The sequence below is a fragment of the Stegostoma tigrinum genome, chromosome 9 (assembly GCF_030684315.1).
Source record: "Stegostoma tigrinum isolate sSteTig4 chromosome 9, sSteTig4.hap1, whole genome shotgun sequence".
NCBI classification, from domain to species: Eukaryota; Metazoa; Chordata; class Chondrichthyes; order Orectolobiformes; family Stegostomatidae; genus Stegostoma; species Stegostoma tigrinum.
The window spans coordinates 7,481,694-7,495,238 of NC_081362.1; the positions used below are offsets into that span (position 1 = coordinate 7,481,694).

Consider the following 13,545-nt stretch of genomic DNA (forward strand, 5'->3'; position numbering starts at 1 on the left):
TTCCTGTTGCCACAAGAAGTTATTGGTTTATTTCTTAGTTTTTTGCTTTTCCAGTATCACCCAGGGTGTGCCAGGGAATGCAAATTTACTGTGTTCCCATTTATTGGAGTATGTTGCTTTGTGTGAATACAATCTACCCTCAGCTGTGATGTAGCATCGCTGGCAATTTTTAAAGTGAAATAATGTCCTCTCAAATTATTTCAGACTTCTTAAAAGATCGTTGAGCCTTGGTTGTTAAAATTTCTAGTTGAATTGGCAAATGAATTCAGTCCACGCTCCAGTGCCAAGGGATTGGCTAGAATTTGGCTGTTTGACACAAATTGGAGATGTATTGATCAGTGCCACCATCCTGGTCAGGTATTCTAGATAAAATCTTCACTTTCTAACCGAGTGCTGCTGACAGCAGGTTGAAAGGAGGTGTTAAGTTCGGTGTCTGAGACTGGAGAGCCTCTGTCAAATGCCGCAGAGCTCTCCCATGTGTCAGCTTGATGTGAAATATTATTTTGGCGGCATAATTTAGAGACAGCTGTTCCAAGGTTGTTTTCTGAAGCTAGGAGTGACTGTTAATAAATAACGCCCGAGAGCCAATGTACTGTACAGGTTGTGATCACTGTGTGAAGCCAGCAAGTCTGCCATGCAGAAGTGTAATTTCCAATGTTTTGTAGGTGTGTTATTGCTGACGGTCCACTGCAGAGAAGTGTGTGTGTGTGTGTGTGTGTGTGTGTGTGTGTGTGTGTGTCCGAACATTCGTGCTCATTGCTAAATCTTGAGTAAACTTGGTCAGCCAGTGACTGAGTTGGCTTCAACATGGAAGCCAAACGCTGGCTTTCTCATTAAGTTGAGTGTGTGACTTTTTCTTGTATTTCTGATAGCTGCGAGGATTTGTAACACTGATTTAATTCCATCAATAAAAATCAGCGTGCAGTACAAATTATGGCAGCTGTTCGGCCCATTGGACCCCAGCTAGCGCTGATACAAGGATGTAGACGCGAAGCGTTCCACCCAGTGGGTTGGGTGGTTGTTTAGCTCGGTTAACTGGCTGGGTTTGCCATGTAAAGTGATGCCAATAACACCTGTACTGGCTGAGTTTGGTATTCCTTCTGAACCTCACCCCTGACCTCCAAGGTGTGGTGAGCCTCCAATTAAACCCACCATCAGCTCTCGTGCTCATTCTCTATGGTGCTTGAGGACTGTGGTGACTTTCCCTTAATGTGTGATATAGATTGCAAGTGGTACTAGTTTATTCCACCCCTCCCCACCCCGGGCCTTAGGATGGGGATATCTAGACTAAGGGACACTTCTGAGGTGGGAGGAAGGAGATTCTTTTTAAAAAAGACAGGCAGGACGCACGCGCACGTTCGTGTGTGTGTGTGTGTGTGTGTGTGTGTGTGTGTGGGGGGAAGAATGGAAGGAAGAAACGTTGAGGATGTGGGCAGAGTTGCAGCATTTGGATAAGGTTTGGTGGGAAATGGGCCAGGAGCAGGCAGGTGGGATTAGTTTTAGTTTGGGATTATGGTCAGCATGGACTGGTCAGACCGAAGGGTCTGTTTCAGTGCTGTATGGCTCTTAAGCCCACTTGTTTGCAGAACAATGAGGCTGGATGTTCACCATCACTTCCTAAGCCAGTATTTTGGAAGCATTGACTCTGTGGTTTTGCTTACAGGTCCGGGAGATACCATAGAGAAGGCTGTTTACTCTGGAATGATTAATCCCAGCCACCAGTGGCAAACACTACGACACAATGGTGCCGTTGCTCATTTTGAGTACCAGATCAGGGTGGTGTGTGATGAACACTACTACGGCTTTGGATGTAACAAGTTTTGCAGGCCGCGGGATGATTTTTTCGGACACTACACCTGCGATCACAACGGCAACAAGACCTGCCTGGAGGGCTGGATGGGGCATGACTGTAACAAAGGTTAGTTTTTCCTCTTATCCCCCTTTTTAATTACACTTTAAAGAACTGACTTGGCTGAGGTGGCTCGTGATTTTTGAACCTTGAAATGCTAGACCTGTACATGCGACGTTATGGGGGTGCACAGTGGCTCAGCGGTTAGCGCTGCTGCCTGATGGCACCAGGGACCCGGGTTCGACTCCACCCTCGGGTGCCTGTGTGGAGTTTGCGTGTTCTCAGTGTCGGCATGGGCTTTCTCTGGCTGCTCTGGTTTCCTCCAAGATGTGCAGGTTAGGGTGGCGTGTCCACGCTCAAGTGCCCAGTGTCCAGGGACGTGCAGGCTAGGTGGGCTAGCCATGGGAAATGTATGGTTACGGGGTACAGGATACTGGAGTCTGGTATGCCCTTCAGAAGGTCAGCGTGGACTCATTGGACTGAATGGCCTCTTCCTGCACTGTAGGGAATTCTGATTTCAAGTTACGTCGGTCGGGAGCAATTTGACATGATCTTGGCAACTAGCCTAATAATTTAATGCAACTCGGAAAAGGGCTATTGCTTTCATTTGAGTAAATCCTTTGGGTACCAGATCCAAGAGTTGTTGCACTTCTGTTCTTTAGCTGTATCCAATCTCAGCACCTCGTGAATGAAGTTTTTATCATCCGTATTCTTTAAGCAGATTACATTGAGTTGACTATTTATAATACTGCTGGGAGGGCAGGGCTTAAACCATACCAAAGTAAACAGAACAAACCACCCACGTGTTGGTTGAACTTTAATGCCTGCCTGTTTTTTATTTCCTTTCTAGCAATCTGTCGTCAGGGCTGCAGTCCTGAGCATGGATCCTGCAAAGTACCTGGGGATTGCAGGTGAGCAGGCTACAAGGCCCTCTGAAAGCACTGGGCACTTTCTGATTAGTAACATTTGAAATTTTGCATTGGCCAAGTAGGGAGTTGCAATGCTTGTTTAATGTGCAAAATACTTCAGTTATTGAGGAGAACTACGTGCATTTCCTTAGCACCTGTGTAGCTTGGGATATCAGGTTTACATCCAGTGAGATGTTGTTGATATTGCAAAGCCAGAAACACAGCAACCAAAATGCACATGGTGAGCTCCAACATGTTCCAATGGCCAGGGTTGTCCTTTGTGATGTTGATTTGAGTGTTAAGAGTTCATGAGGAATGGGGGTTTTACGTGTGGGGTAGGAGACACACGCGCACGCACACCATACAAACGGGGCCACGGGAGGGCCGCAGTTCAGAGTCCCTTCAGAAAGAAGGTTTGTCTGATGCTGCAACATTCCCTTAGCAGTGGTCTGGGCTCTCGGCCTGGATTGTGGGCTCCTGTTCCTAGAGTGGGACTTGAGGCACGAGCGCTCAGTTGCTGAGGGACAGCCGGCAGTCTGCAAGGCATTGTTCCTGAGACAAGCTGACTGTAAATTCATTTTTCTCCTTACCCTGTGGGTTTCCACTGTGACAAATTATTGCCCCTTTCCCCTCAATCACTGCCAATTCACGATTGCTGGCTTCACAAGTTTGCTGCCAGTAGTTGTTGAGAACAGAGCTAACGTGATCATGGTTGTAATGCTAAGGAGAAAACTGTTGTCGTAATGCTTGGCTCTGTGGCATTGCACCCCAAGTCAGATGTTTATTTGGTCCTTTCTCCAGGAAATTACTATACAAATCTGTGTTGCTGTTTCACTGCAACTTTTGTACAAGTGGTACCAAGTTCCCCCTGGTATCCTAGGCAGCTCTTGATCCTGAGCCAGTATCGCTAACTGCTTGCTATCTTAGCACCTTGCTTTAAGCAAATTGGCTGCAATGTTTGTGTGCAAAACGGTGACTGCATTTCAAAAATAGCTTATTGGCAGTGCACAAAAACTTTTGCAACATCCACTGGATGCGAAAAGTTGTAGTACAAGTTCTCTTTAATAAAACTGGTGCAGCTTAAAGAAAATATCACTCAGTGACAGGAATATACAGGACTGAGCTCATTTTAATCTGACGCTAATGTTCAACAGCAGAATACACCGTTCTCCCACTTCCATGTCTGGTAGCATGACTTTCATCAAAAGCTGGGAAATAAGTCTGGATTTATCTCCTCACCTTAAATTAACTGTAGCCTCGTTTTGTTCCAATTCCCAGATCGCAATTTTGTTTTGATTGTGTATAGACACATGAAATGCAGGAGAGTCATACAGCACAGAAACAGACCCTTTGGTACGAACGGTCCAGGCTGACTATAATCCCAAACTAAATAGACCTTGTGCCTGTGCACGACCCATGTTCCTTCAAATATTTCTTATTCGTGTACTATCTAAATATCTTGTAAATGTGACTGAGCCCACATCACCGATTCCTCTGGAAGTTCATTCCATACGTGAACCACTGTATATTTTTTTTTAAAAAAGAAGTTGCCCCTTGGTCGTCATTTTAAATTATTCTTCTTTAAAGTCAGCCAATATTGGTAACCCGGCCATCTGTGAAGGATTCACTCCTAGGTCTGGTGGGGACTAAAGGTGTAAAAGATTGAAAGTGTTTCGGTTCCCGTTCATTACTGCAACATACATGAGAATTGCTGCCCACTAGCATTAATGACGGGCTGATGAAATGTTGTGATACTCCAAAGATTGAACTCCATTCCCTTCAGAAATATGGAAATTATCAGTTCAGATGCTTAACAGAAGAATATAGTATGCATTTCAACAATAGTTTCAGAGCAGCTGTTACTGACTTATCCCCTTCAAGAACAAGATGAAACAAAAAGACAGGAAAATAAGAATAGGGATGTCTCACTGCCGCTGTACGTGTGAGATCACATCTGGACTAAGCGGTTTTGGTCTCCTATTTTAAAAAAACAATACCATTTCATTGGAGGTTATTCAGAGAAAGTTTGATCGGATGATCCCTGGTATGGAGGGTTTGTCTTGTGAACAGACGTTGAACAGGCTGGGACTCTGCACACTGGAGTTTCGAAGAACAAGAGGAGATCTCACTATTTCACTTTAAAACTGATGGAGGAATTTCTTCTGAGGATTTGAGCACCTTTGGACTTCCTTGCCACAGAGGACTGTGTGGGCAGGGTCCTGTTGTATGTTTATCGCTGGGAGATTCTTGATCGGGAGGGAATCGAGGGTTAAAGGTAAGAAAGTGGGCGTGAGGAGTGTTGGATCAGCCGTGATCCTATTGAATGATGGAGCAGGCTGAATAGGCAACCTGTATTAGTTCTTAATGGCTTGCGCTCTTCCTGATCTTGAAAGAAGCAATGACCACAGACTGCCGCATGTGTTTTCGCATTTATTTAGCAAATATGATACTTGGAAGCCAAGCGATTAAACTGAGTAAATGAGGCTGAGATGAATTCATCCTTGAAAGATGGACACAGCACTGCCTGTATTTGATGTGGTACTAATGGTAGCTCATGCCCTGTAAAGTCAATCAAATCTTTTCTGCCCCCATGACCATCCGTTCTGAACTGCTGTCAATTTTTCGTCTCCTGTGCAGCACCCATTTTCCCCCCTCCCCACGCCCCCCCCCCCAACTCAGCCTGTAAATGAATGCCAACTTTTATAATGAGAAGCAAAGACTCCTTAAAACAGTATTAGTCAGGAGCCTTTTTTACCTCCTTTTGCACTCTATTTGCAGAGAGGTTAATGGTGACATCTCAAATGATGAATGTACCTTTTTTTAAAAAAAATCCTTGTCATAATCCTTGTGCCTGGCTTACTCGCAAATTAAGCTTTCAGGCTAGTTTTTCTTAAAATAAATCTAAAAGACTGCTAGAGATGACGTGGAAAACTGGTTGTCGGGTGGGTCAGATAAAAGTTAGTTTTCAACAGTGGAATTGCACAAATGGCTGAAGACACCGGTTTAATTTCTGACACCCCCCCCCCCCCCCACAAAGATCATTTATACCCCTCTCCTAGCGTGCAAACTTTGCTGATGAGTGCACTGCTAGCTTCTAATTGAATGGAAGTCAACTAGCTACATTATGCCTAAATTATATCCTTAAAATCCCCTCTATTATCTTTCTTCTCTCTTGGTTAATGGCTGTCTGGATTGAATCAAAGCCCTTGTTGATGAAACTAGGGAAAGTCAATGTCGATCTGTATCAGGAGAGGCTGGGCATAGATTTATGCTGTAGTCATCAAAATAAACGTGTCTAGCAGGGATTACACCAACTGAACCAGTGAAGCCAGCTTTGATTTGTAGATGCTTGGCCTCTCTCTCTCCTTTCTTTTGCTCTCCCTCAACCTGCTCACCGCCTACTTTATTGTCTAGGCATGCACTGTTGATTCTTTGCTTAAGGTGCAATGTTCCCACAGTTGATTTGCATAGCTGTGCTGCTCTCGCCTTTTACAATAGGTTCCTCATTTTCTGCCACAGCTGGCTGACCTCCCTGTAGGTTAGGGGAGAGTGAAGGCGTTGAGAAACCTAGTCCCTACCGTGCCAAGATTTTTTTTTGGATTATGGAACGTTGCCTGAAATGTCCACTTTTTAAAAAGCACAAACGATAACACATCTGCACCTAGTGTTCTAGTACCGATCTGGTTGGGTTTGTACTTGATCTGAGAGCATTTGCTTTCTGGTTCGTTTGTAATACAGTTACTGGTGGAGCCACTTAGAATTTAAAATGTTAGCTTGGTTTGTGCCCTCAGCACTAACTCCGACTGTGTGTGTGTGTTTCTGTTGGAGAAGATGAAGATTACCCATCTGTGCAAATGTAATTGGTGAGAAACTCATGAGCGAATGATATTTCAAAGGGGACAGTTCTTTTGTGGCAGGAGGTTACTCGATTAATACCTAATGTGGAGTTGTTTTCCTTTCAGAAGAGTGTATCTCCTTCCCCCCAGCTTGTTTTTTAATTTGTTGAGACTTTAAAGTGGCTGCTGAACTGAATAGTGGAAGTTTTTAGCTTGAAGCAATAAGCTGTCCTCCTCCCACTGTTTTTATAAATAATTCACTTTATTTAATGTAATGAGATTCCTAGATTTTGCTGGACATTGACCTTTTTTTGAAAAGATGAGATTGATTTTTGTTTTTGACAATACCCAGCCAGGAATGCTGTTCGAAGAGATTTTAGCTCTCCCTGTGCAAGGAAGGGAAAAGTTAACAATTTAAGACTGTAAACATTTAATAGCCTGAAGCTCATTTTAAGTCTGCACTCGCTTTAACTAGAGCATTTTGCAGAAGCTCTGTTACTGAAAGCTAACAAATGGATTTGTTTTTTAATCCCTGTAATGAGCCGTTCAGAATTTCTTATCAGAAGAAAGTCTGACACCTATTTAACTTGTGTAGGCAGGTTTATTTCTGATTTATTAGCAGCTTTGGGTTAATTGGTTCTTGCCATTTAATTGTTGATTCCATGTCAACTCTCTCTGTACAGCTCTCTTCTTTCCCACAGGATTAGCCTTTAAAACACAAGGGAGTTAACATGCTGTGGGTGGAGGCTCCCAGACTTTCAAGTAACGTCATGGGAGCTTTCTTTTTAAATTCTTAAATTGAAATGATTTAATTGTTTCCTCTCCATGCTCTACAAGTTTGAGGAAAAACCAAACTATACATTGTTGTACTGCGTCTGAATGGGTAAAATTATGGACAGTTTGGGAAGCTTGTGTCTCACCTCTTGTGGAAATAGAATGAGTGTCACGAAGTAACCTTGCTTTTAGGTGCGAATTGCCTAATTAGTGCTAAAGATTCCTGCTGTCCGGCATTTTGCAAGTTGCTTCCTTGGGTCAGGATTGTTTGTAATTTACAGTGCGCGCATGCTGTAGCCTTGCCTATCTCCTTGCAGTTGTAGTTGATAAACTGGTATTCAGCGTGAACTGCTTGCCGTCTGGTTAAAGCTTCAAAATGACTTTGGCCCCTTCCCCACCAAGTCTGCAAGCACCCCACCCCCCACCGAATCTGTGCACTGGGAAAAGAACTACAGAGGGAGGGAATGCCACAGAGTATGGGAAAAAGGAGGATTGAAATGAAAGACAGCTACCAAAATACAACGGGCTGATCATTTAACCTTAACTGTTGGGCTGAACAGCATTAAGAAGTTAAATTACTTCTTAGCAGTCATTTTAGGGTCACAGGAAGTGGCTGTGAACATAGGCTGGTTCTTGCTGCTCCAGGAGTGACCAGCATGCCAGTGAGAGGGTTTTGCGTATCATCTGTTTTAGGTTTTGTTGGAAGCTTAAGACTGCGTAGCTGGGGTGTTGTTTTCAAACAAGAAAAAAGACTTTATCATCAAATTAATCAGTCAGTCTTGTGATCAGGATATTTGCCGTTTATAATAAGGAAAGTTTTGACACATGCGTATATGCAGGCACAATTGCGTGTGTGCGCGCACACACTCATTGACTCCAGTTATGCTCAGTCTGAAAATAAGATGATTGTATTTAGTCAAACCACGCCTGACTCACTGGAACAGTCACTCTTTTGTGTGAACTCTGGCCTTGGAACTTGGAAATTCTGCCTTAATGTTTATTTATAAGAAGTGACATCAATAAAACAAAGCACAAAAAAAAACAAACTTTTTTGGAAACTTTTCTCTGTGCAAAATGTTGAGGGATTTTTGGGTTTCATAACTTTAAGATTTTTTTCTCTTGTTTACAGGTGCCAGTATGGTTGGCAAGGATTGTATTGTGACAAATGCATTCCTCACCCAGGATGTGTCCATGGTACTTGCATTGGACCATGGCAGTGCCTCTGTGAAACTAACTGGGGTGGTCAGCTGTGTAACAAAGGTAAGTTGAGCTCCATAGATACATTGGTGAGTTGCTAATGATCTGAAATACAAATGGGAGGATTTGGAGTGAACTGTGTGACTAGATTTTACCGAAAACAAAAAAATGGTGCTGGAGATCGCAGTGGGACAGCAGCATCCCTGGATGACCTGACCCAGTGATCTCCGGTATGTAGTTTTTCTCTTCTCAGTACAAATTCCAGCGTCTGCAGTAATTTGCTCTGACTATGATATGATAAAGGTGCAAAGTTTGCTTTTATACCCCCATGATCTTTCCTGGGCTGCAGATCTCGATTTACTGAACATAAAGCAACTTTTGAATTAATTAATAGGTCATTGTTGCACAAAATCCTCTGTTGGCAGTGGAGTTAGTAATGGAGGATAAAAGATTTAACAATTGGCATACTGACTAACTTGCATGCCAAATTGATCTTGCCTGTTTTGGTTACTATCTCATCTGCCTCTTTCCAAGTTTTTTTTTTGTCTGAATGTTTCCATTGCTTGTTTTGTTGGTCTGTCTGTAAATGTAAACTGGTTAATTTCTAATGAAACTGTGTCCTGGTGCATTTTAGATTTAAATTACTGTGGAACACATCAGCCTTGTCTGAATGGTGGCACCTGCAGCAATACAGGACCTGATAAGTACCACTGTACTTGCTCTGATGGCTATTCTGGACAAAACTGTGGAATAGGTGAGTGTAGAAGTGGCCTTGTAGCGTGCAAACAGACCTTTTTTGGCCCATGTTGGTATCGATATCCCTCGTGAGCCTCTTTCCACCACTGACTTCACATGCACGCAACTTGTCATTCTATTCCTTTTGTCACCTGAGTGTTTTCGTTTTTCCCTCGTGTTAGCCCGTTCTTTGCATCAGGTGTTCCTTATGGCTTAAATGATGGTATCGTGCTTTCCCACTGACTCATATTTGTAATAGTTGACAGTCTCCTGAGAGAGTCAGGTTGGCTGGATCATATTACATGAGTGCAGATATCAAAGGCTCACTTGAATTGCGTCTGGAGGCGGTTCAGACCATTATACCTCGATCTTCGTTATCCAGTGCTTGTCCGCAGCTTTGCCCCATAGCCCTGCACAAAATTTCTGTCCAAGTATCATCCACTGCCCTCTTGAATGCCGCCTATTGTCCAGAAAAGCCTCTGAGACTTCAGCTTAGCACATTTCACAACTGCCAAACATCTTGAAATTCTAGAGACATACAGTACAAAAACAGACCCTTCTGTCCAACTTGTTCATGCCGACCAGATATCATAAATCGAGTTCCATTTGGCCCATATCCCTCTAGACCCTTCCTATTCAGGCACCCATCCAGGTGCCTTTTAAATGTTATATTTGTACCAGCCTCCTCCACTTCCTCTCTCGGTTCATTCCATACACGCACCACCCTCTGTGTTTGGTGGTGGTGGTGGTGGGGGGGGGGGGGGGGGGGAGTTAATCCTTGGGTCCCTTTTAAGTCCTTGCCCCTCTCACCTCAAACCTACTCTCGTTTTGCATTCCCCGACCCTGAGGGAAAGACTTGATGGACTGAATGGGAGTCTCTGTCTATCTGTCATTGAGCTAGAACAGAAGTTCATACATGGCATTGTTCAGTTGTGTGGGAGCCTATATTTCTGCATGCGTGAGGCAACATGTCAGTTAATTAGCTGACCAGTCATCTCTTGATGTATAAATTATGTTAGTACTGAAATTTGGCATTCTTGTATTTGTCCTGATGAGTGCAAAACGGAAAAAAAACATGTTGCTGTTCCTGACAATATTCAACATTTTTAACCAATCTACTGTTGTGGTAAAAGTAGAAAAACAAACACAATTCTTCAAAGTTCCCACCCCCCCCCCTCCCCCATCCCTGTTTAGATTCATTTGGTTGTCATGTATAACTGAGTCTCGCTCCTGCCTTTCTGTAATGTTTTCTGAAGATGTGACGTTCAATGAAGAAAATACATTTTGTATTCCAAATGAGAAAATTGCCATGTGGCTAGCCTGTAGCGAAGGGAATTTGTTCTGGTTAGCTATTTATCTGCCCCTCCTTTGTGGTTATTGTTTTTGTTAATGGCCTTATTACCAATTTGTTAAAGGCCTGAGAATACTTGGAGATGAAATCTTTGTGCCTTGCTTGCAGTATTTGGCTTCTAAGAAGTTTTAACATCCTGTCGTAGTTTCCCCAAGTTCAAGTGCAATGATCACACCATTTTATCAAGGCAGTGGCGAAGCTTGCTGATTTTTTTTTATATCTTAACCGTCTGCAGATGCTTTAGTTTTCACTGAAACACCCTATTCTGTTTCTCGACTTCTTGAGCGAACAGTTAAAACTCTATTCCTGCAGCTTGCTGTGGATCAAGGCAAGAATGAGTCATGGTACATTGATCAGGTCAGCTTCGGAAACATGATTTCTTGCCTTTGAAATCACAGATAGCTTATGAGAATATCTGAGTCCGTGCCCAAATTTGGAGTGGTGATCAAAAAGGAGTAGTTGTCTTGAGAAAGTAGGAAGGGATTTTGGGAAGTATATGATCAGAACGGGTCGGAATTGTATGGATTTGCTTATCAAATGTCATCTTCACTGTCTCTAGCTGAACATGCCTGTGTCTCTGACCCTTGTTATCATGGGGGAAGCTGTTCTGAAACTGCTGTGGGATTTGAATGCCTCTGTGCTCCTGGTTGGACAGGCCCAACATGCAACATCGGTGAGTATCTCTCGTAAAAGGCGATGAACACGGGAGGCCATTCCTCCAGCTTTGATTCAGTGCCACTGTCTGTGCTAGTGTTGGGATGGACAAGTGCGCGTGTGTGGGGAAGGTAATCAGACAGAACAGGCAGGTCCAAGTTCAGTGCTGTTTGTAGAGATGCTTTCCATGGTTCACTCAATTTTTTTTCTTGTGCCTTTTTTCTTTGCTTTGCACAGATATCGATGACTGTGCCCCAAACCCCTGTGCCCACGGTGGCACATGCCAGGATTTGGTCGACGGCTTCAAATGTGTTTGCCCACAACAATGGACCGGCAAAACATGCCAGCTAGGTAACTCTCTTCTACGCAGTTCTGAAGTTTTTCAGGTGGTGGGCCCACGGTGAAACACCATTGACCAGTGCAGCCATTCCTTTTTAACGCTCCTCGACCTGGCAGCAAACATTGAGCACCTCATGCTTTAAATGGAAAAAGCTTGAGCAAGTAGAATTGCTCAAGTAGGAAGCATACAACAATGTTTGCTGTTAGAGAATGACAACACACCTTTCTCGGTCCTATCCGTGCTCTCAAGCCAACCTGCCTTGCAGCCAGACCTTTGGATAGGGGCGATGGTCTCTGCAAAGCATAAGTCAGGCCACATTCTTTCTTCCTGCCTGGCTACAGCAGGGGCAATGAGTGACTCGCTGGACTTTGGAAATGCTTGATTAATCCTTTTACGTCTCCATTGTTTAATCCTGCTTTCCTTTGCTATTGGTGTGTGTGTGTCAGTGACTCAGTCTAAACTGCGTTTCTTCCTCTCAACATAATACGGCCTGATTGCGAGACCCTGCTGCAATGCTTGTCAGCTTTCAGCGCTGAAGCAGAGTCTTTGCTTGGTTTAGAGTTGCCTGCTATCCTTTGTGATTGTCAAAGCACTGACTTGCCAGTGGAATTGGCCATTCGACCCCCACCCCCCACTCCTGCTTTATAATTTTAGCAAATCATGACTGATCTGACTAACCCAAAGTTCCACCCTCCCGTCATCAACCCCCTCCTGGTTTTAACCTATCACTTAGTAAGAATGTTTCTGCCTCTGCCCTAAAATTCCATTACTGTTTCCACTGCCTTTTATTTTGGTTGGGAAGGATGTTCTAAAGAGTCTGGTTTTTTTTAAACATAGGTTTTGCCTTGCCTCTGTTTTAGGTGAATGATTCTTTAGTACTGATCCTCCAGATGAGGAAATATCCTTGCCGCGTCTGCCCTACCCAGAACCTATCTGCTGCTTACCTAAACACCAGACCCAAACCTAACCCGACCCAACTTCACTCCAAAGACCATTCGCTCGCTTGCCCTAAACCAAGCTAAGCATGGATTATGGGTCCTCAATTTTTCAAACTGTGACCACTGAACCATGAAGCACACAAAAGCAGAGTTGTAATATCCTTTCTAACCCCCTCGGTGTTTGGATGAAGGGAATTATTTTAACTCCGCGTGGGAGGAGGGTATCACTGACCAGGCTAGCGTTTTATTGCGTGCCTCTAATTACCCAGCGGGCAGTTCAGTCAGCCATGTTACTGTGGGTCTGGAATCATGGGTAGGCTAAACAGTATGGACAGTAGTTTCCTTTCCTAAAGGACGGTGATCCAGATGGTGTTTTTTAAATAACATTTGACTTTGGTTTCAGCCTCGTTTTTAATTCTGTTTTAAATTTTGAGTTCAATTTTCGCCATCTGTCAAGATGAAGTTTGATTCCAATTCCCTTTGTATTTTTTTTCAACCCAGCCTTCTGAATTACTGGACGTTAGCTGAGATGGTAAGAGCTGCCGATGCTGGAGGTGGAGGAGCACAGCAGGCCAGGCAGCATCAGAGGAGCAGGAAAGCTGTCATTTTTGTTTGGGACCCTTCAGAAAATCTGAAGAAGGTTTCCTGACCTGAGATGTCAGCGTTCCTGTTATTCTGACATTAACTATTTATTTACTTTTTTTTTTGTCTTCCCATAAATTACCTTCTAACCTGTCAGGAGCAACTATATCTGCACAACATCTCTTGATTTTAAAAACAAAAATATTCTTTTCTTTCTCAGATGCCAATGAATGTGAGGGAAAACCTTGTGTCAATGCACACTCCTGTCGGAATCTAATTGGTGATTATTACTGTGATTGTATGCCTGGATGGAGTGGGAAAAACTGTGATTTGGGTATGTATTCGTGTGGATTTGACACTTGATCCTGGTAAAACTCAGGA

General features: G+C 43.6%; 1 protein-coding gene across 2 annotated transcripts in view; it reads left to right on the forward strand.

The window, feature by feature from the left end:
* Positions 1 to 13,545, forward strand: part of jag1b (jagged canonical Notch ligand 1b) — a 53,239-nt gene that overhangs the window by 18,106 nt on the left and 21,588 nt on the right. For both annotated transcript variants that reach the window (XM_048536106.2, XM_048536107.2), the window contains 7 exons: positions 1,664 to 1,918; positions 2,700 to 2,760; positions 8,497 to 8,627; positions 9,199 to 9,318; positions 11,210 to 11,323; positions 11,542 to 11,655; positions 13,385 to 13,498. In XM_048536106.2, coding sequence (XP_048392063.1) covers positions 1,664 to 1,918; positions 2,700 to 2,760; positions 8,497 to 8,627; positions 9,199 to 9,318; positions 11,210 to 11,323; positions 11,542 to 11,655; positions 13,385 to 13,498 — 909 coding nt within the window. The remainder of the gene's footprint in view (positions 1 to 1,663; positions 1,919 to 2,699; positions 2,761 to 8,496; positions 8,628 to 9,198; positions 9,319 to 11,209; positions 11,324 to 11,541; positions 11,656 to 13,384; positions 13,499 to 13,545) is intronic.